Source organism: Vipera berus (assembly GCF_964194415.1).
Source record: "Vipera berus genome assembly, chromosome: 2".
In the NCBI taxonomy this organism is placed as follows: Eukaryota; Metazoa; Chordata; class Lepidosauria; order Squamata; family Viperidae; genus Vipera; species Vipera berus.
Window position 1 is genome coordinate 104,410,285 of NC_138203.1, and position 27,886 is coordinate 104,438,170.

General features: G+C 42.0%; 2 protein-coding genes across 2 annotated transcripts in view; both read right to left on the reverse strand.

Annotated features, from left to right (window-relative positions):
• Positions 1 to 2,525: 2,525 nt before the first annotated feature.
• Positions 2,526 to 19,672, reverse strand: NOP2 (NOP2 nucleolar protein). The gene is made up of 16 exons (XM_081318246.1): positions 19,509 to 19,672; positions 16,668 to 16,713; positions 13,431 to 13,504; positions 11,909 to 12,147; positions 10,726 to 10,769; positions 10,443 to 10,603; positions 9,123 to 9,322; positions 8,534 to 8,623; positions 8,360 to 8,447; positions 8,100 to 8,240; positions 6,024 to 6,163; positions 5,286 to 5,375; positions 4,326 to 4,448; positions 4,137 to 4,234; positions 3,905 to 4,035; positions 2,526 to 3,081 (listed from the first exon to the last, which is right to left on the reverse strand). The coding sequence occupies exons 1-16, from the start codon at positions 19,612 to 19,614 to the stop codon at positions 2,747 to 2,749; spliced, it is 2,106 nt and encodes a 701-aa protein (XP_081174372.1). The 5' UTR covers positions 19,615 to 19,672; the 3' UTR covers positions 2,526 to 2,746.
• Positions 19,673 to 22,702: 3,030 nt separating this feature from the next.
• The window catches only part of CHD4 (chromodomain helicase DNA binding protein 4), a 36,021-nt gene continuing 30,837 nt past the window's right edge, over positions 22,703 to 27,886 (reverse strand). The window contains exons 39-40 of the mRNA XM_081319396.1: positions 23,476 to 23,654; positions 22,703 to 22,919 (exon numbers count right to left, since the gene is read on the reverse strand). Of these exons, the coding sequence (XP_081175522.1) occupies positions 22,851 to 22,919; positions 23,476 to 23,654 (248 nt within the window). The 3' untranslated portion in view covers positions 22,703 to 22,850. The remainder of the gene's footprint in view (positions 22,920 to 23,475; positions 23,655 to 27,886) is intronic.

Consider the following 27,886-nt stretch of genomic DNA (forward strand, 5'->3'; position numbering starts at 1 on the left):
AGATGCGTGGACTTCAACTCCCAGAATTCCCCAGCCAGCTATAGCTGGCTGGGGAATTCTGGGAGTTGAAGTCCACGCATCTTCAAGTTCCTAAGGTTGGGAAACGCTGCCCTAAATAGCGACAAAGGGTGCTGAACGGACTGCTGACCCTATCCAAAACCAACCAACCCACCAACCCCTTGGCCAGCGGCAGAGTTTAATTTACACTTTGAAAAGCAGAAAACCCAAAATGGAACAGATGACTTGTAATAATATTTAGCTTCTGAATCTTTTGAAGCGGTAACCTAGTGTCTGAGAGATGAAAGAATGACTAGAAATCTATTTAATGGTTGCCTTTCCAGGACTTCTTTCTTTATTGAAAATCTGCTCCTGGCTGTTTTCCACTTGTGTGGTATAGACTTATTTGTAGCCTGTAAAGAATGTTAGGCTTCAGCAAGTCTTGCCTGCAGAAGCTGTTTTCAACTGAACAAAAGGAACAAGTCAGAGGACCCACTAACATTCGATTGATTTGTTCAAATGTAGCATCATTCCCTGCAACCGAATCTTACTCTCCAAATAAAGTATGAGACTTGGCATAAAAATCACAGCAGCATTAGCAGGCATTAAGAGCTGTAATTGTGATGGCTCACTTTGGGCAGACATAGCAGCATGTAGCTTGATCGTGATTTAATGTATAAAAATCCTAAGGACACCTGAGAATCTGCACAGAGTAGTTTTCTGTCCAAATTCTTTAACTTGTTCTCTGATTATCTGAACCTGGGGGGGTGAACAGTGGAATACACATTTGGAAGCAACACTAACTTGCTCAGTATAGTGTAATCCCATGAAAAAGATCCCAAAAGGTATCTACTAAATGAAAAAAATAATTTTTGCACATTTTTATTCCATGTTATAGACCAGGGGTGTCAAACTCACATTTCATTGAGGGCCGCATCAGCATTGCGGTTGCCCTCAAGGGGCCGGGTGGGTATGGCCAGGGTGGGCGTGGCCTACTGGGTGTGCGTAGCTAGAGTGCGTATGGCCTACTGGGTGGGCATGGGCAGCTATACTCGTTCGCATCAAGGGTGCCTATGGGGGCCTGGGCAGGAGTGGGACAGATCTGAGGGTCTCTGGCAGAAGGAGGGTCTCTGGGCCAGGGCCAAGGCAGTGGGGGCCATTCCCTCACTGTTTCCAGGATGGCTTTGTGGGCCAAATGAAACCACTTCGCGGGCCGGATCTGGCCCCCGGGCCTTGTGTTTGACATGTCTGTTATAGACAAACATACTGATCATTACAGAATCCAACCAAACACTCTTAATGTCCAAACAAAATAAATTGCTTTCCTTAAAAGGAGTTAAAAGACCAGCATTATCTGGAACAAAATGAGGTCCTGTATATTTACCTCCAGACAGTTTCCTGCCTTCTTTCTAGCTGCTCAATTCACATAAATTTTGTATTCTGGAATTCACACATTGTGGTTTCAGCAGTTAAAAAATATGCTGTCTTCACTGCTTTGAAGGGGAACAGCCCTCTTGGATGTTTGCTCAAATTCACTCCAGCTTATCAAGTACCTGGTTCCATTTCAGCTCCCATCTTGTCCACACTCATTCCCTGCTATTAGGGCTGGCAATAAAATTCAGACTAACAAAGAATAGAAAAAAAATATTCATCCAGACATTGTCACTCAAATTCTACATCCTCAAGCAATACAAGTTTGCTAGGTTTAATTGAGCAGGTCAAATTCACTCTTAGTTTTTGTAGTTTCCTATTATGTTTCCTTTCAGGAACAATCAACTGTGCAGGATTCCCAAGATCCCTTTAGATTAAATGTATTGGCTTCACTTCTCCACACAAAAACGCTGACACATTACCATAGATAGGCAGAGGACTTCCTGCAGGTTTTCAGGCCTTCTGACTAGGCACACACTACTGAGAGTGCTTTAAAGAAGACGCCCATGGCGGAGAACTCTACCACCTGAGTACCACTTCTGCAAACAGCCTCATCTATTGGATTTTTGGAGTGGCAAGATAGATCAGGGCTTCAGCTGGAGAGGTCTATCATTACTGGCTAGGTTTATGCCCACCCTTTCTCTAGGAGCTCCAAGCACCCTGTACAGAGTTCTCCCTTTGTTTTATTCCCTATGATCACGTTCAGAAGGCTGGACTGGGAGGAAGTGTGGACTAGAACTCTGATGTCCTCAATCCTTGTCCAACATCATAATACTGTGCCATACTGCACCTGTGTACAATTAAGATTAAAACACAGTCCTTTGTTTTTAAAATATTACCGGTATATAATTTGCAACTTTCAAAATCCAATCCCACCATCTCAGAAAGCAGCCAGCAACCAATGAAACTGGTTTCTAATTAAATGAAGCCAAATTATGCTCTGCATAAGGTTATGTGTGCTTGCTTCCAATGTGTATTAGCCTTCTCCAAAATTCTTCCAAGCTTTTGCCAGCCCTAAATAACAAGCCTATTAATCATGGCATAGCCCCAAGTGTGAAACTCAGTTGCAGATGACAAGGAAGTTTTATCCAGACACATGAAATCAAGGAAATTTTTAATGACAGGGAAGGGGTCTCATACAAATAGCCCTTCAACAGGCTAAAAATAAATGAAACATCTGAAGCGCAAAGGGGAAATGCCTGATCGCTTCTGCACCAGTCTTGCCAGGACACATTATCTTGGTAGTCAGGATCTCCCACCAGTCACACCAGAACTGCCACCAGTTATTCCATGGTGTATCAAACATAACGACCTCCTTCTACTGGGGATTTCGTTGTACCCTGCCTTTTTTTCTGGGAGTTAACTTAGCCCTTAGTCCTCCAGGAGAAGGCCAAGCAGCATTCAAGAGTCTGGACTTCTTCTGAAAGTTGCTTTCCTTGGAGGCGGCAAGCGGTTTCTTCTTTTTATTTACTTTCAACTCTCCTTTAGCTTCTTTCCTGGCTGCAACTGCAGTGGGAAGCTCTTGCTTTGAAGCCTGCTGCTGACTGGCTTTACTTTCTGGACCTTTTTTCTTTTTAGGTGGAGGTTCAGTTGGAGCTGGAGCAGATCCGTCTTTTACCGTTTGCTTTGTTAGCTCCCCACTGGGCGCTTCATCTAGAAGTTAAAAAATAAAGTTAGATTAGGAGTAGCCATCAGATTACTACATTTTCAGTTTTTAATTAATTTCAGGTTTTAACACCTTTAACAGGAAATTTCTAGGTCCCAATTATTACTAAAGGTTCTGAGAAGAGCTGGTAAAAACCCAATTCTCATCTTAAATTTAAACTGCACCTTCCTCCCTGCTGTTAGAACAAGGTATTAGGATGTTCAAACCACACGATAATTTATAGTTGATTAATTTGTTTTAAGAGTTAGCTTCACTGGAAGACATATGTATAATGTCAAATTCATTTACATATATTATTGTAAAGGTGTTTAGCATTTGGGTCTAATGTAGGCAAGAGGGCTTTGGATCCAAAAAGGCATCCTTGGCCTGCAATACAAAGGAGCTTCTTCTGGGCCTGCATGATAGCTTCATGGGCTCAGCAAAATACTTATCTGAGTTAAACATGTATAGCAGTGTGTCTTCATAGGTGTGTATCTCAACCCAGATACACCACCCACTCTGGAGAGTGTCTATTTGTGACATATAACAGAATCAACAGATAGTGATATTCACATTCTCCCCAACATAATTTTCTCTTTGGTTTCTTTAGTCCTTTCCACAGCAATTATTTAGCTACTGTTCAGGTCCACCTCAAAATAAAGTCTTGTTAGTCAACTAAACAGGTTCCGTGGATAACAAGATGCAAGGTAATTCTGCAAGATAGTGTATTTTGGTTGAAGTTATTAATTTCCAGGTTTATAATTCCTGGTGGGTGTTGTTTGTCAGCAAAACAAGTTTTCTGGAAAAAAGGCAAGCTCTCAAATTCATTACCTTTCTGAGGTTTAGGAATGGCATTGGAAAATTTTTTCAATTTGGCCACAAAAAACCCATCCATGTTGTGGGTGTGCGGATAGAAACGGCGTGTGGATTTCAAGGAAGGATGGAAACGACGCTCCTTAAACCTAGACAGATGCAAAGAAAAAGGGATGCATTTCCAATACCCGAAGCATTCAGGCAAATGTCCACTGTCCCACTCCCATTTTTCAGAATTAGAGATACAAACCGGGTAAATCCTTCTTTGCCGAAGTCCAGACCCGTCGGCACCAAGCGGACGTTGCGTTTCTTCAGGGCATAATCCACCACCCACTCGTTCTCTTCCACCTGTCACCGCAGAGGACAGGCAGTCAGGTTGGTCAACGTCTCCAGAAGAACAAAAGTGTCAGTGGAGACGGCAAATAAAACAGACACCTACCATGACTGAACAAGTGCAGTACACAATGTATCCCCCAGTCTCAGAGGTTGCATTAACAGAGTCAATGGCACTGAGGATCAGCTCCTTCTGTATATGAGCACAGCGCAAAATGTCCTTTTCATCCTGAAAGAGACAGGAAGATGAATGTTAATAGAAACAAATCTCAGTACTTTTTATTTTAAAGGGAGGGGGGAAATTACAAAGTTTCCACCAGGAGACAGATGGGGGACTGAACTCTATGCTTTTCTGCATTTTACAGTGGCTTTTATACCATCAGCAAGGGTCTAGAATGTGGGCAGACGAGGACCGCATAGATAATGCTCAGTTGGGGAGTTGCTTTCTGGAGGTGTTGCTGAGGAATTTGGTAAAAAAGCATTTATTTTGCAAGAGCTTGTGTTGTTTTTAATTTATTTGGCTTCTACAGCCACTCATTTCAACAAGTAACTCAAACCAGTTATTTTCAGACTACTATTTCAAAAATAAACTTTTTATTCTTGTAGTTGCCTTTATTCATTCAGCATACTGGCACTCTTTGAACCTGTTAAAACCAGTCTTATTCTGCAATACACATTTTATTATCAGGATTCTAAGTATACTCGAGAGATCCGGAAGAGTTCGGACTACTCCACAACCTCAATTATTTGAATTTTTCTTTGAAGTAATCTCATTTATATGCCAGATCTTACCCAACCCAGGACCTTGCAGACTGTTTAGTTCCATGACCAATTCTTCCAACGGACATCCTAGCCAAAAGTTTTAACTTCTGACGGGATAAAGTCACTGTTCAATCAATATGCTTACATCATGCCTCTCTCACTTCTTTCAGATATCCTTAAAAAGGCGCCTCTGTGTAGCTTATGGCAATGCATGAGAACGAAGAATGGATGTATCATGCTGAGCTACTCTGCTTGCCCATTCCGATACTGCTGTGCTTTATGCAGTGAGAATGAATAAACTTACCTTATTAGTTTTGACTGTGGGGTCCTTTGAAATAACACCAGTACCACTGCAGGGAGCATCAAGCAAGACTCTGTCAAACCCACCCAGGACCTTAAGTTGAAGAAAAATGGACTTAGTTCAGACATGTCAAACACAAGGCCCGGGGGCCAGATCCGGCCCGTGAAGTGGTTTCATGTGGCCCGCGAAGCCATCCTGGAAACAGTGAGGGAACGGCCCCCACTGCCTTGGCCCTGGCCCAGAGACCCTCCTTCTGCCAGAGACCCTCAGATCTGTCCCACTCCTGCCCAGGCCCCCATAGGCACCCTTCATGTGAACGATGTAGAGCTGGCCACGCCCACCCAGTAGGCCATTCACACTCTAGCCACGCCCACCCAGTAGGCCACGCCTACCCAGGCCATACCCACCAGGCCCCTTGAGGGCAACCGCAATGCTGATGCAGCCCTCAATAAAATTGAGTTTGACACCCCTAGAAGGAAGTTACTCTGATTTGCTCTTGATTTGATCAGTTTATCAACTGAAGACTAAACTCTTATCTTGAAGTCTGCTCTTCCCCACAGAGCAGAAGGCAAACCAGCCATGTCTGGTCCTCCCTGCCCTCCTCAGCAACCTGGTCATGAATCTGGCTCAGCCAGCAGAGGAAGGGTGAGGCAGCTGGCTGATACAAGAGCGGAGGCAGCTTTGCCCCTGACAGTTACCTCAAGAAAAGAAAGGGGCCCCTCCTCCCCCTCAGCAGCATACCTTAGGAAACTGACGCCCATCACAGTGGCTCACAACAGTGTTTGTGACTCCTAAGCGGTGCAAATTTCCCACCACACTGTGCAAACGCTCGGCACTGCTGTCATTAGCTAGTATCACCCCTGTGTTCTTCATCAGCTGAGCTGCCAGGTAGAACAGAAAAATACGTGTCAGGCCTGCCTTTGCAGCAATGATGCAGCAACTCCCAAGAGGCTTCCATTCCTTCCGCACAATAAGCTGGTTTGGGGTTTCCTACAAAGGCAAATCCTTCTCCTCCATACAAAATGGAGGAGATTGCCTGCATTTTCTATGAAATAGCCTTCTCTGTGGATTATTCAGCACAGCTCTAAACTCCTTAGACTGTCTTAAAAAAAAAGTTGGCTGAGGACAAGATTTCTGCATTTCCTCCCTAAAGCCAGATATGACAACATTTAGTTCCCTCTAGGCTGCTAGTTATGAAACCTTAGCAACAACCAAGGCAACAAGGTTGGCAATGGCATTTTTATGGCATTTTGAAGGATGGCTGGGGAATTCTGGGAGCTGAAGTCCACACGGCTTAAAAGTTGTTGAGGCTGAAAAACACTGGTAATCAAAATAAACAAAACTGAAAGGCATATTAACCCTACTTCTTATGAGAAATGTTGAGAAGAAGGATGATCAGGATATGCAGGCTTCATTACCAAAGCAGCAAGAGATGAAATATGCCATGAGCCTACCAGATAACATTTGGAAGAGATTTAGGTATCTCCCTATTTCACAGGAGTATAAGAAGGGAGAGGATGTATCCTTCCCCAAGAGCCTGAAGACCAGGTTCTGCCGGTTGACCTGAGTCTCAGGTGGAACGGGCTTCTGGCCTGGTGGCAGACTCCAACTCCCCACTTTCCCCTTGCTCTCCACCCACTCACCTTTTTGATTATCATATTGATGTATTATCCTTTTGTGTTCCTTTGTCACTGTTTTATCTTATTGTTCTAGCATTTTACTTCTGTTCTGCTTGCGCTTCTTTCCTTTTCTTCCTTTTTATTATTGTAAGCCGCCTAGAGTAGCCTCATGGCAAGACGTGGCCTCAACAAGTGGCCTCAAATCAGACAAAGGTGTTGAAGAGATGAACCTGAACTTTGACTGGGCTGGCTCAACCCAAACAATTACCTTAGGATAGGGGGAAAGACTATAACTATGCACGCTCTTTCCCTCTAGCCATGCCACACAGAGCAGCAACAACTGAAGAAGAGAGGATGTCAATTTAAAAACATTAAGAGACCTTGATAAAGTTCAATGCTCCATAACAATGCTACTGAATTCCAGCAAATAAGTAAAAATTCCTTTTCAAGCCAGGGATTAGGGAAATGGAACGGGAGCAGACCCAGAAATACTCTTTAATCTACCATATGCATTTCTGTATCCTGTATTTATTGTAGGCATTCAAATGCTACTCAGGCTGAAATATTAGCAGGGTTCTTCTTTTGTGTCAACCTAGGATATCAGGGGCTGCTTTGTCCACGCCCACACCGAATCCCCAACCTTCACTCTTAAGAATAAAAAACAAAATGGTAGCTACACAGGGGAATAAAGGCTACTATTCTAATTTCTCGACCTACAGCTACCCCCGGTGATAGCTGGGTCCTACCCTTGAGTTTAGCAACCAAAGGAAGACATGGGGAAAGAGCATGGAAGGGAGAACTACAACCGTACTCCACGGAAGTCCAGTGAAACATAGAGCCATACTTTAGTCTGTCAAAGATACTTCTTATCTTGTTTTCATCATCTGGCTCTCTTGCTGGGAGGATAAGGAATCGGGGTGAGGAGTAAGCCCAGATCTTGGTTGTTGTTTTTTTAATACTTTTTCAATTCTCTGCCTATCCTGCAAGTGAGGGCTATGTTGCCAGAACCCAACTAAACCAATGCTAAACCTACAACTGTCCCTACAGAAGGAAGAGAATGACAATTTCTGCCTTCAGAAAAGAAAGGGCCTTTCAGAAGGAGCCTGCCTTTTAATGGAAAGCGCAGAGCAGCCTTGCATGGTGGGCAGTCCCCAAAATGGGGAATTTGAACCCATTCTTCCCCAACAAGCATGAGTACCTATGTAACTGGTCTTGCCTCCTGGGGCACAGCACATGTCCAGAATGCGCTCATTCTCCTGAGGGGCAAGAGCCATAACAGGGAGAAGGCTGGAAGCACCTTGCAGCATGTAGTGTCCAGCTAAGTACTCTGGGGTGGCACCTAAGAGTCAAAAAAGGAAAGACCACAGGGATAAATACAGGGAAAGCAGTGGCAGAGCATCTATATAGAGGCAGGGCTTGCGGGGGGGGGAGGGGAGGGAAGAGCAGAGAGATACCCACCTATAGGCACAGAGGAGTCATAAACAACAAGCCCAGTTTTTGACCACTTTCCTAATGGGTCTAAATTCACTCCACGATTTATCAATGCCTGTTAACACAAAAGAGGCAGTTTAGCTCTTCCAATCGTGGCGAAAGAAGAGAAAAAAGGCTGGAAATGCTCAGGTAGGTACACACCTGGGCTAAATCACGGCGTCTTGTCTTCAGTGTATTGGTGCGGAGGGTCACCGGCCGAGACACCTCATTGGCTTCCAAGAATTCAACCAGCTAAAAGCGTGAAGAATGAAAGAATGGGAATCTTTCCTCATCAAGAAGCAGCGGTTATACACATTTTTCCATGGAGTAGAAATAATTGAGCTGACGCTCGACTTAAAGAGTACCAATCTATCAAAAGAGGCGAAGAGGGCAAAACTGAAAATTCTTTTTCTCATCAACTGATGCTGTGCAAGAAACTGAGACCAGCTCTTAGTCTCCCAATGATAATCTAAAGGCAAAAAGCATCTCATCAGCCAGAGCTAATGTTATTGGGGAGAAGCTCTGATGGCAGGGAAGAAGAATATTTACAATTATACTGGAGTTCTTGCAGCAAGCAGATCTGCAGTAATGTATGTGTGAACATTGATCTGCACGTCGATATAGTGCAACTTATAAACAGAAAAAATGGAAAACTGAATTTTGGCACCAAAACAATATTTCAGGCTGGTGTTGACTGCAGCCACCAAATATTTTGTATTTCTGACTAACAATCTTTCTAGAAAAATAGTACCTCAGACAGAGGGAAGAGTTCTGTCATCTTTCCAATTAAGAAATCACTGTAGGAGTAATATGCGGCAAGATCCTGATGCAGAAGGGATAAATATTCCTGCCTTGAGCGTCCTTTCTCTCGCTTTGAATTGAAATCCTGAAGCACCTCCATATTATCTTTTATACGCTGATGAATGAGTTGGAGATCAGGAGGCTGAGCAGGTGAAAAGGAATTAAGGAACAACCACAAATATGTGAAACTATCTTATACCAAGGCAGATATATTTTACTAACAGCTTACTCAGCTTTTTGCAGTACAGACTCCTGAGATTATTTATTTATTTATTTGATTTATATACCGCCCTTCTCCTGAAGGACTCAGGGCGGTGTACAGGGCAATAAAAATAAGAATACAGGATACAAGATTACTAAATCCATCAGCGACTTCTTCAGGCTTCCACAACGGGGGCACAAGAGAGTATCTGGAACCTATCAAACATGTGACCCCTAGTTAGGATTACACAAATCCAAATTACCACTACTAGATGACAGCAAAAATATATTTTTGCAGTCCAGATTTGGTAATCGCAGTACTTAGCTTGGCCCCCTTGCACAAACATAAGTTACAAGAAAAGTATTTTGAATCCCAATAAGGAACATTAGGGGTTTGAAGCTTAATTTTCACTTTGAACTTTCATATTCTACCATCCAAAATAAAACTGGTTGTGAAAATGTTTCATGCTAGCTCCATGCAAGATAGATGGTGGTTTATCATGACACACTGGAACCACACCGCATTCATTTACTTATTACATATTTATCTCATTTAAAAACAGCCCTAAAATGGAAATGAACTGAAATGTGTCAGAGAGACATCGATACTTAAGCTCTCTTCCAAGAAAGCAATACAGGACTGCCAGTCTTTTATGGAAAGTTTAAGCGAGTGTTAATTCCTAGGGACCTGCAGTATGAATTCACCATTCAAACCCTATAATCAGGGTTTCCTAACCATGGCAACTTTCACACATGTTCAACTCCCGGAATTCCCCATCCAGCCATGTTGGGGAATTCTGGGAGTTGAAGTCCATGAGTTTTAAAGTTGCCAAGGTTGGGAAACCCTGCTTATGACAAAGCTGTGCCATGCAAAGGGAAAAACTCAGGAGAAGGCATAGGGCAGGGGTAGGCAACCTCGGCTCTTTTATGACTCATGGACTATGCTGACTCAGGAATTCTGGGAGTTGAAGTCCATGAGTCATAAAAGAGCCGAGGTTGCCTACCCCTGGCATAGGGCAACTCTGGACAACCCCCTTAATATTCTCTGGGTCCACCAGGGTAAGGATATCTTCTTTCTCTATCTCCTGCCCACTGGGAAGCACAAAGCACTCCTGTGCCTCCATGTTGAGCTGCAGGTCTGTGTCCTTTTCTTCTTCTTCTTCTTCTTGCTCTACCCTCTGCTTGGACACTGGCGTCTCATCCTCACTGTCATCCTCACTGATGTCCTGCCTGCAACCCAGAAGAAAAACCATTTTGCAAGGAGACTCACAAGAGTAGGAGAAAAATTGGATCCATTGTTAAGGGGAAAAGGCTCAGCAATCCCCCCAAATGAAATATTTTGGATTACTCACCCTTCCACCTTTTGTTTTCGAGCAGCTCGTTCTATAGGCAGGAGCTGAATGGAAAAGCACACAAAGAACCCCTTTATCAAAGGCAGGAGTATTCTCTGCCCACCCAATCTGAATAATGCAGATCTACAATATAAGGAACGGGGATGGAAAGCCTATTAACAGAAACTTTATTTAATTAGATCAGGAAGGCTTCCTGACTCTTAAATGACTCTGGGTGGTCTTACAGCAGGGGTCCCCAATCCCCCAAGCCGCGGCCCATTAGGAAACAGGCCACACAAGTGAGTGAAGCTTCATCTGCACATGCACGGGATCTAGGTAGTGTGTGAAACGACACACAAACCCTCAGGTCCGTGGACAAACTGTTTTCCATGGATCTGGTCCCTGGTGCCCAAAAGGTTGGGGACCAGGGTTTTTAAAAATATAAAATATGTACCCATTCTGTGAATGCAGGTATCTTTTTACTGTAATAGTGACACTAGAACAGAACAGAACCAGTCACACACACATACACACACACAAACACAAATAGGAGACCCTTATAAAACTTTCATTAAACTTCAATTAAAAAAAGCTTCAAGGTGCTGCAGCAGACCCTCTTATGTCAGTGGAAGAGCTATTATAGCCCCAGGGCTATAATACTGGGGAAATGTATTATGGGGGGAGGGGAAGGGGGAAGGAGAGAGGAAGGGAGGAGCAAGATTAAACTGACCATCATTTTTCATTTTTACTCAGCAAAGGTCAAAGCAAACCTGTGGGAAAGCTAGGATGCAAATAAACCAATTTCCCAGCCTTGGAAAGCCATTGTGACATCTCTTGCACAGCACTCAAAACTGAGAGTTTCTGTTCAGTAACAAAATCACAGGCAAAACAAACATCTTCTTCAGCCTTAGGTTTTCTTGGTCATACAGGCAGATTCCCACACTTGGTCTTAGTAGCTAAGTTAAATAAAATATAGTATACTCTGTTTGTATTGATAGCCCAGTTGCTTTGTAATGTTAGATTACAATGCATCCCAACACAGAATATGGGGTTCTAAGTCAGGGACAAAATGGCCCAAGAGACAGAGCAGACACAAAATTCAAACAGGAGACAGTGACACAAGAATTTCTACTTAATAAGTAAGAAATATTTCCATCCATCTGAATAACATCCACCAAAAAGCATTACTGCCCAATATTCTTACCTCTTCATCGCTAGAGGAAGCAACTCCATAGTCATCCATAATGTCATCCTCACTTAGATCATCTTCACCACTGACAGCCATGCTTTCTCCTTTGTCTTCTTCGCTCTCTTCAGTCTTGGATCTTTTCTTCCTTAAGGCAGGGGAGGTGAGCTGTGTGGCAGCATCACTGTTGCAGTCAGTTGTGTTGTCCTCTTGGGACCTTTTCTCCTTCTTTGCATTCTTTAGTGTCTTTTTTTTAGCTGCCAAAAAGGACAATAGAACACTGTGAAATAACTACAATGGACTGCCTGCCCTGGCACACTTTAGAGCACAGGTCTTCACCTCGTGTGGATGGAGAATAATGAACCTTGTAATTCAGGAGAAAGATGGTGACGGTCAGATGGGGTTGGCAAGGCCAATGGGTGTAGGGTAGCCAGGCTGTCAGAATACAGGACAGAGATGAAGGGTGTGGGGAGGGGGAGGATTACTTATGTCAAGTGATCAGTCTTGCTAAAGTTCTGCTGATTAAAAAAGGTAAAGGTAAAGGTTCCCCCGCACATGCATGCTAGTCGTTTCCAACTCTAGGGGCCGGTGCTCATCTCCGTTTCAAAGCTGAAGAGCCAGCGTTTGTCCGAGGATGTCTCCGTGGTCATGTGGCCGGCATGACTAGACACCAAAGGCGCACGGAACGCTGTTACCTTCCCACCGTAGTGGTCCCTATTTTTCTACTTGCATTTTTATGTGCTTTCGAACTGCTAGGTTGGCAGAAGCTGGGACGAGTAACAGGCGCTCACTCTGTTACACGGCACTCGGGATTCGACCTGCCAAACTGCCGACCTTCTGATCGACAAGCTCAGCGTCCTAACCCACTGAGTCACTGTGTCCCTTCTGCTGATTAGTTAAATACAATTGCTAAATATCCTTTAGTCTGAAGTGGTAAACGAACAGGAGTACCAAAGTGGCACAAAAGTAGCTTTCATTTACCAAACTAACGAAGTAGAGCTTTATAAAATTTGTTAAAGCTAACAGCACTGTGGTTTGTTAATCTTTTTGCATTGGCCGCTAATTCTTATGGCGGGGGAAGAAGCTTTCTAAAGAGATAAAAAAATGACATAGAATGAGTCTCTGAGTAGTTGTTCCTGGGGTCCAAGGGACTGACAGGAACAGACTGCAATAAGTTGATGTTGGGCCTAGAGAAAGCAAAGAAGAGATTCCACCCTCCTTCTGCCTTCAGTGCCCCACTAGAACCCAGTTTCTGAATACCAGACAGTATCTGAAATGGAATGTCCTTCCCAGTCTCCTGAATTATCAGAAAAGAAATGACCAACAGTTACTCAGCGGCTTAGTATTCTAGATGTTTTAGTATAATCAGCATATGCTACTGGTAAGTATGAAACTAAAGGCCTATATATAGGAATGATACAAAGTTGGGGAAGCACATTGCTGGTCTACATCCGTCAATCGTAAACCCTGAATAGTTATAGCTCCAACCAACCTGCCTAAATCAGCTAAAGGATAAATATTCTTGATTCTGTCAATGTACCTGTCACATTTTGGTGATTGAGGACATTTTTGTTCACCTGCGGTTTCTCAGATTTAATCCGTCTTTTTGCAGCTCTAAAATGAAATAGAAGAATGAATAAAAAGTGACTCCAAGAGAGCAAAAATAAGGAACATGAATTGGAACACTTTGAGTACATTTAAAATGATTAATTAGCAGAATTTAACACTTTGAGTAAATACATTTAAAATGATTAATTAGCAAAACAACAGTATGAGAACAAAAAATATGTTGGTTCTCCCTTATTGCTGTTTTAAATTCTTCACATTTACTGTAAATAGATGGACCTGCTTATTTCAGGAAAATTGTGTCAACTGTTGCTAAAAAGCCTAATAAAAAAGCTGGACTGAATGAAAAGCAACACCTCCAATGTTATAGGTCAGGGGTAGGCAACCTCGGCTCTTTTATGACTCATGGACTTCAACTCCGAGCTATGCTGACTCAGGAATTCTGGGAGTTGAAGTCCATGAGTCATAAAAGAGCCGAGGTTGCCTACCTGTTATAGGTCATCAGTAGATGGCAGTACTGATGCACTGCGAGCTCTGAGGTGTTTTTAGCATCAATTCTTTCACTTCATTTGGTGGGAAGCTGCTGCAAGAAAATGTTATGTGGCTGTTTGTGAAATGGAAACCTGCAATGAATACTTGACAGTGCAATGCACCATGACTGAATTTTTGACTACCAAAAAAGTCCCTCCAAATGACATTTACAACTATGTGCAGGTTGATTAGCATGATAACTATTGCAATTTGAGTACTGCGCATCATTGGCAAAAAATGCAAAGATGGTGATTTAAGAGAGTTGATTTGTATGATCAAATACAAAGGGGATGATCTGTGATAGAAACCAACAGGTTTTACACGAGCAAGGCTGATAGACTGATGAAGGAGTATTGGCAGATCACTCAAAGGGAAGTTGCTGCTAAGTTTGGAATTTCACAGAAACGTTTAGATCACATTACATGATGTTCTTCAATATCAGGAGGTTAATGCAAGATGGGTTCCTTGTGTGCTGGTGAGAGAGATTAAAGCTTCAACACTTTAAATTTGCCAGCAATTCTTATCACATGAGACTCTTTCTGCAACTGCTATCACATCATGAGGAATTTCTTCATTGCACTCTGACAGCTAATGAAACAGGGGCTCATCATTATGACCCAGAAATGAAACATTAGTTTATGAATACAGTTAAAATGCTTCACTTGAGGAAAAGAATTCAAAATTCAGCCGTTAGCAGGAAAACTCAGGGTTCTGATGTTAATCACATTGATTTCCTTGAACTCTGCGCTATTATCAACTAGAATGCCAAGTTGCAATACTGAAGTTTTGAAACAACAAGCAAGCATAATTTGGGAGCAGAAAAAGGATGTTCTTGCACCAACATGAGAACACTAAACCTTATACCTCAAAAGCCACTCAAGAGGCAATGGCAAAATTAAATCTGACATTTTACTCCATCAACTGTGCAGTCTGGTCTAGCACACGTGACTTCCACTTTTCCCAAAATTAAAGGAATACCTTGGCGGATATCTGTTTGACTCAAACAAAGAGGTGGGAAGGACTGTCAGAACCTGGTTGAAGAGACTAAGTATGGAGCTCTTTCCTGACAGCTTTAAAAAGCTTGTTCCATAATACTGTACTTCACAGGGCCAAAAATGTAAAGATGGTGAACCAGTAAGAGTTGATTTGTGTGATCAAGAACAAAGCAGACAACCTGTGGCAGGAACTGATGAGTTGCACATGAAAAAGTTGAAGCACATGAAAAACATTGAAGTGATTAAGGACAATAGATGGATCAAAAAGAAATTGCTGTCACATTTGGCATTTGATATGAACAAAAATGTGCAACAAATGGTAATTATATGCAGAAATAAAAACAGGCAACAAAAGAGCTAATTTCAAGGATTATTTCCCTGTTTCATTTATTAAAACATCCCTGTTTAAAGTGATAGAGATGAAGGCATTACTTTTCATTCAATCCTTATATCACAGCTTATATATAATATGCTGTCCTAATAATGTTGATTATCTGTAAAACTACAAAAGCTCCCATTACACTGCAGATACACATATTGCAAAGCTACATAAAACTGAATAGCATAAAAAAAATCAAATTTAACCTTATGGTTTGCTGCGAGCAATGATCAATCACTACCTGAGATTTAGAGGATGTGATGCTAAGTATGTAGTAACTTTAGCATTAATTTCTAATGCTAGCCTACACACTTTAGCAAAAATAGGAACTATATGATTCAGGGACAACTAACCTTTGGATTTAAACTCAGCATAAAAACAAGCCAAACTGTATCACTACTGACATCTCATTGAAAATGCCCTAGCAATAAGTGCCAGATGTCGTGCACTAAATTGTAAGGGTTTACATTTGTTTTTATACATGACCAAAAGCACCTCAAGGTTGATGAAACCCTTCATGGTGCATGTTATGACATTCCACACTCTCTAACATAAGACTTTTGTCTTTCCTAGAAGAAAGGCATGCTGAGGAAGTGGGTGGAGCAAAGTAAACTAATCTGGCTCCCCACAGACATCAACATGGTCCTGCAAGGCCAGAATGTGACTAAACAAGCCAGCTGTAGAAGCTGTTAGACACAACAAAGAGCTGGATTTGGCCAACCAGCAGGCTGGGATGCTGGCCTGTGCTGGTCAGTCTACCTTCTTCATCAAGATGGGGGGGAGGGGAGTGAGAACGGGGAAAACCGAGTACTTCTTCAATGGGATGAGTTGTGTGAGCTGTTTCTGCCTGGCAGCAGTTGGTGTCTTAGGTGATGTCACATCTTAGAGCAGGGATACACAATGATTTCTGGCCAAAAGTCATAATTGGCCTTAAAGTGGTACACTAGTGATTCCTTTCTTAAAACGTAAGAGAAACTGATCAAAAAACCCATTTTCACTGACATGTGATTCAATACTCATCACATACTTTGTTGTAATCCCCTTTTGTCACATTCAAACTTACAATGCAGCAATAACCTTTTGCAGACGCTCTAAATGACACATTCAAACTTTGGGAGGTCTGCATGGGAAGCTGAGGATCTAGAGGGCCAAGTACTTCAGGGCATTAATGCACAATATGGTAATTTAAAAATAAGCATTACCAGTATGATACATCCAATTATCAGCTGAAAGTATTTTTAATCAATAGACAGGCATATTAAAAACAAAAGATACTGTTGTAAAATATATTTTACTCTAGACTAACCTTCGTCGAGCATGACTGGAAAGTTTTGTTACATTGTCATCAAGTGCTGGGAAAAAAACAAACAAATCATGACATTTCAAGAAGGGGAAATCTTTGCAAGAAATACAAAAACCTTCATGATATTTAAGGACCAACAAGTTTCACAAGTTGTAGATAACATTCAACCAACAAAGTTTTCAAATGCTTATGGGAAAGCTGATATAAACAAATCTGAGTTTGACAGAACAGAGAAGTGAGACCTATAACGCCAAGAACAAACTTTTTTTTTAAAGTTGTCAAGCTACAGAATGCACATCTATGGAAACCAAAAATTCCTACTGCCTCAAGTCCTCCATACAAAACTGAAAATGTCTGCTAAAGTCTTAGATATCCTTTTGCCTTCCACTCTTCTATTCAGAATATTGAGCCTTTCATAATGAAGGATATAAAGAAGGTGTTTGCAGTTTGGTGCAGTTGTCACATAACTGATTAACTACTGCAAATTGATTTCCATGAAGCAACAAAAATGTGCATCAAATGGTACAAGTTTACAGCAAGAAAATGAAGTATCTTGCTACTGATTCAGTAAGATGTATGATTTTGGTAAATAATAGAGTTTGATTTCCATATCTCTTGTCTCCCCAGCACAAAATTAAATATACACACATACAACAGAAAACACTTTGCCCCATAACTTCAATATTTTGAATAGTCTTTTTCTCTTTTTACGTTAACAAAAGTTAGGTCTTTTGTTCAGGAGAATTCTGGTTCCACACACACATACAAAGGAAAACAAGCAAGTTGTTGTTAGCTGTGAAGCTGTGTCCGACCCATCGCGACCCCATGGACAACGTTCCTCCAGGCCTTCCTGTCCTCTACCATCTTCTGGAGTCCATCTAAACTCACGCCTACTGCTTCAGCCACCTCATTCTCTGTCGTCCCCTTCTTCTATTGCCCTCGATCTTTCCCAGCATTAGGCTCTTCTCCAGTGAGTCCTTCCTTCTCATTAGGTGGCCAAAGTATTTGAGTTTTAGCTTCAGGATCTGGCCTTCTAAAGAGCAGTCAGGATTGATCTCCTCTAGGACTGACCTGTTTGATCGCCTTACAGTCCAACCAAGAAGTTTACCTAATTCTCAACAGAAACATATCAACAAATGTTTTCAAGTACCACAAACTGCCTCAGAAATCTTATAACTAGAGCCTGAAAGGGAAAACAGAGACATTCATTGCTTTGCTACATGAAATACAGTTGTTGAAGTTTATGCCCTGCCCAAAGCCAGCCCTGCACTTGAGATCTGAGATTTGAACACACTATCTCCTTAACAGAAATGGAGCAATATCAGGAACATAAGCCTGACTTTAGATTAAGCATGCCAACAGGCAAAATTCTGCATACTTAGTCACTTAAATCAGAGACAGTAAAAAAGAGCTCATAAAATCAACTTGCTGGTGGAGTGCAGGAATGGCACCACAGCAAAAAAAAAAAAGGCTGTGCTTCCTATATAGCAATGTGTCACCCAAAAAAGAATCATCCAACTCAAACTTCATCCCTAAAAACTGCAGGGCAGGGGGAAGAGCTGAAATCCATTTTGTTTGATCTATGTGCCCAGCCTTGGGAGAAAAATCAGGAATATGCTAGCAGTTTTTCCAACAAATAAACAAATAAAACAAAAGTAGAAACTTTTGGAAGTTGTAGCTCACTTCACTGGATACCCAGAAAGGCTAAGCTGATACAGAATTTAAATTGGGGCAAGGCCATGGATGGGAGGGGATTAAAGACAGGTTAGGCAAATGTGAGACATTATAGTGTCTTGCAAAGTGACGATAGTAATGCAATCTAAATATTGCTGAAATCATCTGAGACTGCCATAAACTGTTTGATGTACACAGGTTCAGCAATTTTTCTCTAAATGATGAAGTTAAACTCTTGCTTTTTTCAAAACAATAACTCTGAGACGTGCTGTAGATGCCTTGAGAGGCTGAGATGCCGTGATGTTACCTTGTCCTTGTTCTGAGCCCAGATCTCAAATGTACGCCCGTAAATTCTTAGACATCACAACTCAAAACAAGGACAAATATTCCCAGGACATTTACAGCAAATCTCAAAGTGACTCTTTTGGAAAAGCAGGTGTGTGAAGGCACCATCCACTGAGAAATATTGGATTTCAATAGAAGAGAATATACATAGCTCAAGACTGAATTGTGGAGTCCTTGGTACTCCTGAGCGTGGTTGTTTTCTTGCGGATGTTTTTGTTACCCATGCTGCTACACTACAGGAAGTGTTCTGAAGAGGTTACCTAGCTGGGTAACGAAACGTCCACAAGAAAATAAGCAAGCTCTGGGAGCACCAGGGACTCCATACCAATGGTTTTTAGGCTATCTCGGAAGGCTTCAAAAAACGGTTTAACCCAGGGGTAGGCAATCTCGGCTCTTTTATGACTCATGGACTTCAACTCCCAGAATTCCTGAGTCAGTTATGCTGACTCAGGAATTCTGGGAGTTGGAGTCCATGAGTCATAAAAGAGCCGAGTTGAAGTCCATGAGTCATAAAAGAGCCGAGGTTGCCTACCCCTGGTTTAACCCAATACAACTGCTAATCAATAAGATGCTTGTAATCTGTCTCGCGTGTAACCCGCCTCTCTATAACCAGCCGATCTTCGCCTCCCAATTCTCCACCCTAGCCCTACATCAGTCTAGCCACCTCACGCACGAGGAGGAGAGTAAGTAGCTCATGCAAGCGGATGCCTTTAACTAAAACTGGTTAGTCGGGAAAGGTCCAACGTGATTCCGGATTTTTTTTTTAACCACCCTAGGCTAATGCCTACGTCGTCCACGATACGAAGTTCTGGCAGAGCGACTTACCGGGCGGCAAAAAGCGGGCGAGCTCCTCCTCCGCTCCGCGCTGCTTGCGGGCTTTCCGACCCGGCCCCCGCTTTGCCTGCCGGTTCGGGTCCAATTTGCGCCCCATGGCTCAGGCCTCCGCTTTCGCGTGGAGTGGGACACGTGGGTAGGCTCCGCCCCCTCCGTGAGCATCCCGACTTCCTTCCGTTTTCAGACCAATCTCATTGGCCGTTCCTTCCCCCCCTCCCCCCGCTTGCTTCCGCAGCCTTGTGATTAGTTGGGTAGTTGTCGCTTTCTTTGATTCATAGACTTGTGAGTGACCGTGCTTTTGTGGAATTCGTTGCTCTTCTCCTCAGTACAAGCAGGGAGGCCGGTCCGCAGAAATGCATAGAAAAAAAAAAGCCGAAAGTTTGTATCTAGTTCAGGGGTAGGCAACCTCGGCTCTTTTATGACTCATGGACTTCAACTCCCAGAATTCCTGAGTCAGCATAGCTGACTCAGGAATTCTGGGAGTTGAAGTCCATGAGTCATAAAAGAGCCGAGGTTGCCTACCCCTGATCTAGTTTATCCACCCAGTTTACACTCTTCATCACCTTCTATTCCAGGGGTGTCAAACTCAATTTCATTGAGGGCCACATCAGCATTGCGGTTGCCCTCAGGGGGCCGGGTGGGTGTGGCCTGGGTGGGAGTGGCCTACTGAGTGGGTGTGGCTAGAGTGCGTATGACCTATTGGGTGGGCGTGGCCAGCTCTACATCGTTCGCATCAAGGGTGCCTATGGGAGCCTGGGCAGGAGTGGGACAGATCTGGGGGTCTCTGGCAGGAGGGTCTCTGGGCCAGGGCCAAGGCAGCGGGGGCCATTCCCTCACTGTTTCCAGGATGGCTTCGCGGGCCGCATGAAACCACTTCGCGGGCCGGATCTGGCCCCTGGGCCTTGTGTTTGACATGTCTGTTCTATTCCATGCAGAAAACCAGTGGTTTTTTTAAGGAAACCAGTTACAAAGACTTAAGAGCCTCTAATCTTCGATGCCACGCTCCCAGTTTGGGAGACGAGCTTCTGCTCAATCACAGCTACCTCCAGAATGTGAATGTTATTTCCAACAGGGGTCCACGCTTCCACCCAGGAAGAAGACGCCGAAAGGGGAAATACGAGCCACATCGTTTTCAACTATCTGTGACAGTGAACTTTAGCAGCTGCAATTTCTCTTCTCGTTTCGGAGGAAAAGTCTCGGAAGACGTGCTGATGTTATGCTTATTCCAGGAATGCTTTGCAATCTGAAGTGTTTTCTTCAGATTGGATTGGAAATGTTTTCCCATTAAAAGGTGCAGTGTGTGGATTAGGTATCCTTTCTCGGGTCTTTTACCAGCCAGCTGGACTTGGAAAACGGATTTCTCCAAAGAAATGGGTTGACAGAGAAAACAGATATCTGCATCCAGAATTAGAAGCGTGCCAGAACTTGGCACTTCTCAACCATGGCAACTTTTAAGATGTGTGCACTTTTAACTCCCAGAATTAGTTATACTAAAGTTGAGAAACACTAGCGTAAGTAATTAAATGGATTGTGTGTTTTTCATCACTGCAGCATGTACAAAAGACACTGTTGGATCTCAGGTATCTGGAGGACATATGACTCAAGGCAATTCTATGTATTTGGTATAGTAACGATTAGTTGGTTAAGTCTGTTAAAATGCCACCATTCAATGCAACTATCCCAAATATACTTACAGCCCTAGGACTTTCTGGTGGTAGCCTAAGCAAGCACTAATGAAATCTGATTACATAGCTTTTGATATCAGTTGGACATAACTGAAAGATGTTTGCTGCTCATCTACCTACAATTTCTACGTAGGAAAATACTTGCAGAGAACTATCATGTAGGCCAGAGGTCCCCAACCTTTGGGGCACCAGGGACCAGTTCCACAGACAGAAGGTTTTTCCACGGACAGGAGTGTGTGGTTTTGTGTGCTGCCTGCATCCCGTGGATGTGGCTTTTGCTTGTTTGTGCGGACCAGTTGCTGGCATGCCACGGCCCGGTGCTGGTCCATGGCCCAGGGTTTGGGGACCCTTGATGTAGGCCCTATCAAAAAACAAATTAAGTGACACATGAAGTAAATGTCTTTTATAAAAATTTCTTAGGATTAAAACATTACCAGGAGCCCCTATGAGACTGCCTTTGTAAGAATCAAGTGGCAGCATCCTCTCAATTTATATCAACCACATTTTTCTGGTTTGCTGAGTATCATTCTGAAAACAAAGCATTTCTCAACACGGAAGCTTGGCAAGGTTTTACTCGGAAAAGCTGCATACTATCTTTTAATTGAAATCTTTTTACAATCCCATGTGAGGTTGTTGGATAAAGTAACGATGGCTGGGTTCATACATTGTGCTAAGCCACGGGTCGGCAACCCACGGCTCTAGAGCCGCATGTGGCTCTTTCAGCCTTCTGCGGCTCCCAGCCATTTGCAGAGACAGAGAGGCACTTGCACTTCCCTTCTCTCTCTCTCTCTGTGTAACTCACCTGTTCTCCGAGAAGCTGACAAGCTTATTGGGCAGGGCTCCTGCCTTTGCTGCATCTCCACAGCAAAGGCAGCTTGTCCAGAACAGCATGAAGCCAGCTTGCCAGGTGAGCAGAAAATGGTCTGAGGGAGGGGGGGAGAGGGAGGGAGAGAGAGAACTCATGCACAGCAGCCTCTATTTCTTTTTAATAAAACTGTTCAATCAAGTTCCACCCCTTGTGTGTGCGAGCGCGCATGTGCACACGGGTTTTGCGGCTCCCAGTGTTTTTTTCCCCTCTGGGAAACGGGTCCAAGAGGCTCTTTGAGTATTTAAGATTGCTGACCCCTGTGCTAAGCAATAAAATAATGAATCCAGCCATGATAGTCAGTAACCCAATTCATGGGCCAGCAAATTGCCTGAATCAGCTTGTAAGTGCCTTGTGTGGACTGTGTGAAATTCCAAGATACAAGCCACGATTCGTGATATAAAAGGAACAGATTTAAAGTGTACTGCGCCTATCATTTGTTTAGATAAATTCAGACCAATGTGACAATGTCAGTAGGTGCTGCCTGAATTTGCACATTGCAGCACATTTTATTACAAAATCTTTTAAAATTTACCAATTGGAAAAAATTATCTAGGACAGCCTGGGATCTCCCTATCTGGGCTAAACTGGAAGTGTATGGTTTGCACATGTACACTTTTCTATCAGATCACAAGTCACATTAAATTTTTAATAGAGAAGCTGTTACATCCCCATATATTTTGCCCAAAGCAAATAAAATACAAGGAAACCTTTATTTTTAACTTTATCAAGATTTGTCTTTTTTCCAGCTGTTTCAGAGGACAAGTCCAGTCAGTTTTTGTATTAAAAGGATCTTGATGGAGGTAGCTGTGTCTGTCCTGACGTTTGCTTGCACTCATCTTGGTAAACAAACTGAAAATAAAATTAAAATCAAGGAAGAGTGGGCCAAGGTGATGAGCATTGCAGCCAGGTCTGTGTAACAGATGTGACGCTGCAGCCTCCAGTCACTATATACAGAGTCCATCCAATGTTCCTTTTCACCCAAGTGCAATCTAAGTGCAACTGGCAGCTTATGGAAGATTGCACTTCCTCCTTTCTCCAGTCATATCCTCCATCTGAGAGGACATCATCTGATCAGGAGTGCCAGATGGGGGAAGGGGGATGGGGCCAGAACTGAAACAAGGATATATGTGTCACTGTAGCTGAATCACTGAATTGATGGCACCAGTGAACCAGTCAGTTCACTGTTGCTGAGCCACCTAGAGAGAGAGAGAGAGAGAGAGAGAGAGAGAGAGAGAGAGAGAGAGAGAGAGAGAGAGAGAGAGAGAGAGAGAGAGAGAGAGAGAGAGAGAGAGAGAGAAAGACATTTAGTAAAGTTCACTCTCTGCAAAGCCCATTCCCCAATCTTAGGCAGTCGCCATGCCCCTTCCTCCAGAATAGGGTGGAAATGGCAGGGTTTGATCTGTACCTGCTGGTTTGGTGGCGGTGGTGGTGGAGGTTCACTGCTACGATTTGCCAAGCGGCTGAGAATGTTGCGCTCCGACATTTGGAGTCGCACAGCCACTGGAGGAATGCGGGCAATTGTGGCAGGTAGCCGTGTCACATCGGCCTTCATGTCGCTCAACAACTCCTCTAGCTGCTTCAGCACTGGAAGAAGAAAAAAGGAAATTTTGGACTTAACTGTAAAGGTATTTTCCTTAAGGAAAGGAAGGCAGCTCATTTTGGGAAAGATCTCCAGGACCAGAAAGGCAACTTCAACTCTGAACTGGAGGAGGGCACATTCACCCGACTTTCTTAAACACCAATGCTAACAATACACCAGTGTCTAAACCATACCTATAAGCAATGGCTATAGAGAACATGATAGAGATGGAAGGACTGATTCCAGTCCTAAATAAAAATATCATTGGCATGAGATGCAACATTACTATATACACCTTGGTATAACTGCTCTCCTTTCTTTAGAATAAAAATTCACTGACTTCCGGTTAGGTGTCGCAGGACTTCCAGTTAGGCGTCGTGGTGTGATGGGCGCAGGAATACAGGGCTCTCTCTTCCAGGTTCGATTTCGCCCCACGGGGGACCCTAAAAAGGGTCAAAATTCGCCCTGGAGAGGTGGCGAAGGAGGGGACCCTCATCAATCGCGGAGGAGTGGCAGCCCTTCTTCTGGATCTGAGAAAGCCCTCCAAACCAGCAGGGGAAAGACTGGCTACATTAGTGTGGCCAGTCAGAAGCTGCTGATAACTGCACTAACTAGCATTTTTTGAGCAATGTGGATGGAACTGGGTGACTACTCTCCTGGAAAAAAGAATGCCCAAAGTAAATAATCCTCCTTGATGAGGGAGGAAAGGGAAGTTTTTGCCCTGCTCCCTGAGGAAAAGAAAAGCGGCAAATTATTTCCTTTGGGGGAAAATAGAGAAAACTACAAGATCAATTTGGAATTAATACAGATATATAGCTTTGAAATTTGGGGACTAAAAGTACCTTTAAGACTTTTTTTTTAGAAAAGATATTTGAAAGTCTGTAAAATAGGCTTGGATTTGGAAAGCTGAAACACCGTGTCAATGACATCTATGGCGAATCACGGCACTACAATTTATTATGCTTAAAGGAAACTTGGTTGAATCCCAGACTTAGATAAGACTTTTTGTTGTTCCTGGAAAATTTCACTTTTGCAGACTGCAGCTGGGCTACTTATCTGTGTTAGGGACCTTATCTACATACTACAGACTACCTACAAAAACAAAATGGGTGTTTCATACTTAACCTCAAATGTTAAAAAACCATCTTTAACACTTGTCTCTGAAGCCCCCAGTATGATATACTGTTAATGAATTTCAGAAATTCTTTCTATGTTGAAATTAATCCAAGAGACAATTGTTTTATTTCATGATGAGACTAAAAATAATGCAAATGAGATAAAAGAACAATTTTCTAACCTAAACTTACAAATCCAGACAATGATTAAAAAAAGGAACTAGTAACCCAGAAAACAGAAGGAAAATTAGAAGAAACGGATCCAAAGATGGAGGACCTAAGGGAAGGAATTTATAGAGAGATTCAGACAAATGAAAAATTAGAAGATGAAATGATAACACCGGAAATGGAAAAGATATCTTACTTGTCAAGATCTCAGAACACATTCGAGGATAAGGTAGAAGAGCTGATTGAATGGATGATAAAGCTGTTAGGAGAAATGCTGAATATTGACAAACAAAAAATGAGAAGGGTGGAGGCTGTTTAATGAATATAAATGGGTTGAGCATTCTTCCAAAATTACTTCAAATTTTCTTCCTCATTCCAAACAATATATACAAAAAGAGAGGAAGAATTACTTGATGATTCAAATGCACTGACTTGGAAAGTTATTTGGCAAAGGAAGAAAGCTAGAGTAAGACTGAAGAAAATAGAGATTTTGATCTTATTAGATGGGATATATGTTTGATGTTTGAATATGGTTAAGAAAATAGGTAACTGTTAGAAATAAAAGTATTGACTTCCGGCTTGCCATCACGACGCTGCGGACGAGCTCTGTCTTTCGCGTCCAAATTCATTCCGCTGGGGGACCCTGGAAAGGGTCGAAAGTCACCCTGTAGGGTGATGAGCAAGGAGGAGACTCCCCATTTGATCGTGGGAGGTGGCGGACCTTCCGTTTGATCTGGGGAAGCCCTCCAAACTGGCAGGGGAAAGACTGGCCATTCCAATATGGCTGGTCACTAAGCTGCTGACAGCTGAAGTCAAAAACACCACCAAGCAACTTTAAAGCAATGCGGATGAAACTGGGTGAGATTCTTTCCTGTAAAAGCTGCCCAAAGTATTTTTCCCCCTGTGAGGAGAGAGGGAAGGGAATTTTTACCCCACCCTCTAAGAAAAGCAGCGACTAACTACCCAGGGAAAACAGAGCAACTATAAAAACAATTTTAATCTAATTAGAGTATATTCTTTTGAAACTTGGGGACTAAAAGTGTTCCTTTTCTCATTGGAGACGTTTGTTTTTTATTTTTTTAAAAAAAAGACTTGAAAAACCACCATATAAATTTTGTACTGAAAAAGCTTAAAATGGTGTCGGTGACATCTTGTGGCGAAGTATGGTATTACAATTTGTTATAAGAGACTTGGCTTGAAGCCCAGACTTTGGATAAAATTTCTTTGACCTTGACAGTTACCTCCTTTGAAAAATCCAGCTGCAAAAGGGATTTCTGGGCAGCATATCTGGCCTGCTTGAACTATGAACTGTAAACTTTTACCAACCTCCAGAGCTCTACTTGGGGAATCGCTTTCCTATTTCTTTACATGAGACACATATTATATGAGCTGATGAAACACCTTGAATTATAAACTCTTACTTGATAAACAATTTCTTATATAAAGACCACCTATAAAACGTGGTCAGCTACAAAAGACAAAAAACTATTTTTAACGTTTGATTCTAAAGTCTTCAACTTAACATACTATTAAGAGAATATGGATGAAGATCAGGAAAAAATCCATTCCATGTTGAAATCAATACACAAAACCATCCTTTCAGCTTGTGACAAAATAAAAAGCAACATAAAGGAACAAGGTGCCAGCTTAAATATACAAACCCAGATCTTGACTACAACCAAAGAACTAATAATCCAGAAAATAAAAGGAAAATTGGAACAACTAAACACTAAGACAGAGGACCCGATTGACCAACAGATCCAGCCAATGGAAAAAAAAACAGAAAAGGAAGTGACAACATTGAAACTGGAAAACTTTTTACAAAAATCAGAAGAAATTTGAGGAAAAGGAAGAAGAATAGACTGAATGGAAGATAAACCTAACAGGACAATTGTGGGAAATTGGAGTAATAGGAAGCTATTTAATGAAAACAAATGGGCTTGTTCTTAAAAAAAAAAAAACTTTGACCAAATGGTCTTTCTTATTCCAAACAATATATATATAATAATAGAGGGAGAGCTATTTGATAATTCAAAGGAACTGACATGGAAGGTCAGCTGGCAAAGGAAGAAAGCCAGAGTAAGGTTGAAGAAAATAATGGCTTTGATTTATTACAGGGGATATATTACTAACTAGAGGGTTGAATATGGTGGAAAATAGATAACTTTTAAAAAATAGAATAACATTATAATTGAATAGGTAAGATGTGTAACTATAAGACTTTGGTGAGAAAAGGGAAAAAGGGAGAAGTTGAGATAAGGGAAACGTTTGGTCACCTAACATAAAATATTTGGAAATTATAAATAACAGGTTTTTTTTGTTTTGTTTTTTTGGATATTGATGGGAAATTAAAGCTTGGGGAAAAAAGCAATAACAGGACTGATTGTATTTAAGGATTGCATGCAAATGTAATTAAGATATGTATAAGCTAAAATTATTGATAATTGTAACAAAGATATTTTTATTTAGTTGATAATAAGAACTGTACTAGCCCAATATGAGATAGTAGATATTAAGGGAAAAAAAATATCTGATGTTGTAACATGAGATTTATACTAAAGACTTATGTACGCTATTGAACTATTGATTAACCCAGTCACCATGTTGCTTTTTAAATACTCAATTGTAAAATGAGAAAATTAATAAAATATTACATACAAAAAAAGAAATAAAAGTATTATTATAATTAGAAGGATAGGATTTGTAACTGGATTATACTTTGTTATGAGATGGGAAATATGAAAATTCTAAAAGGGTTTGAATAAGGGAAGCTTTTGGTTACCCAAATATAATTTATTATGAGAAAATTATAAGCAACAGATATTTTGAACATCAATGGGAAATTATTTTTTTAAAAAAGGGGTAAAAACAGGATATTGATTGAGCAAATGGATTTTAAGTGCAAATGCAACTGAGATATGTTCTGTCTAGAAAAGATATTATAAACTGACACT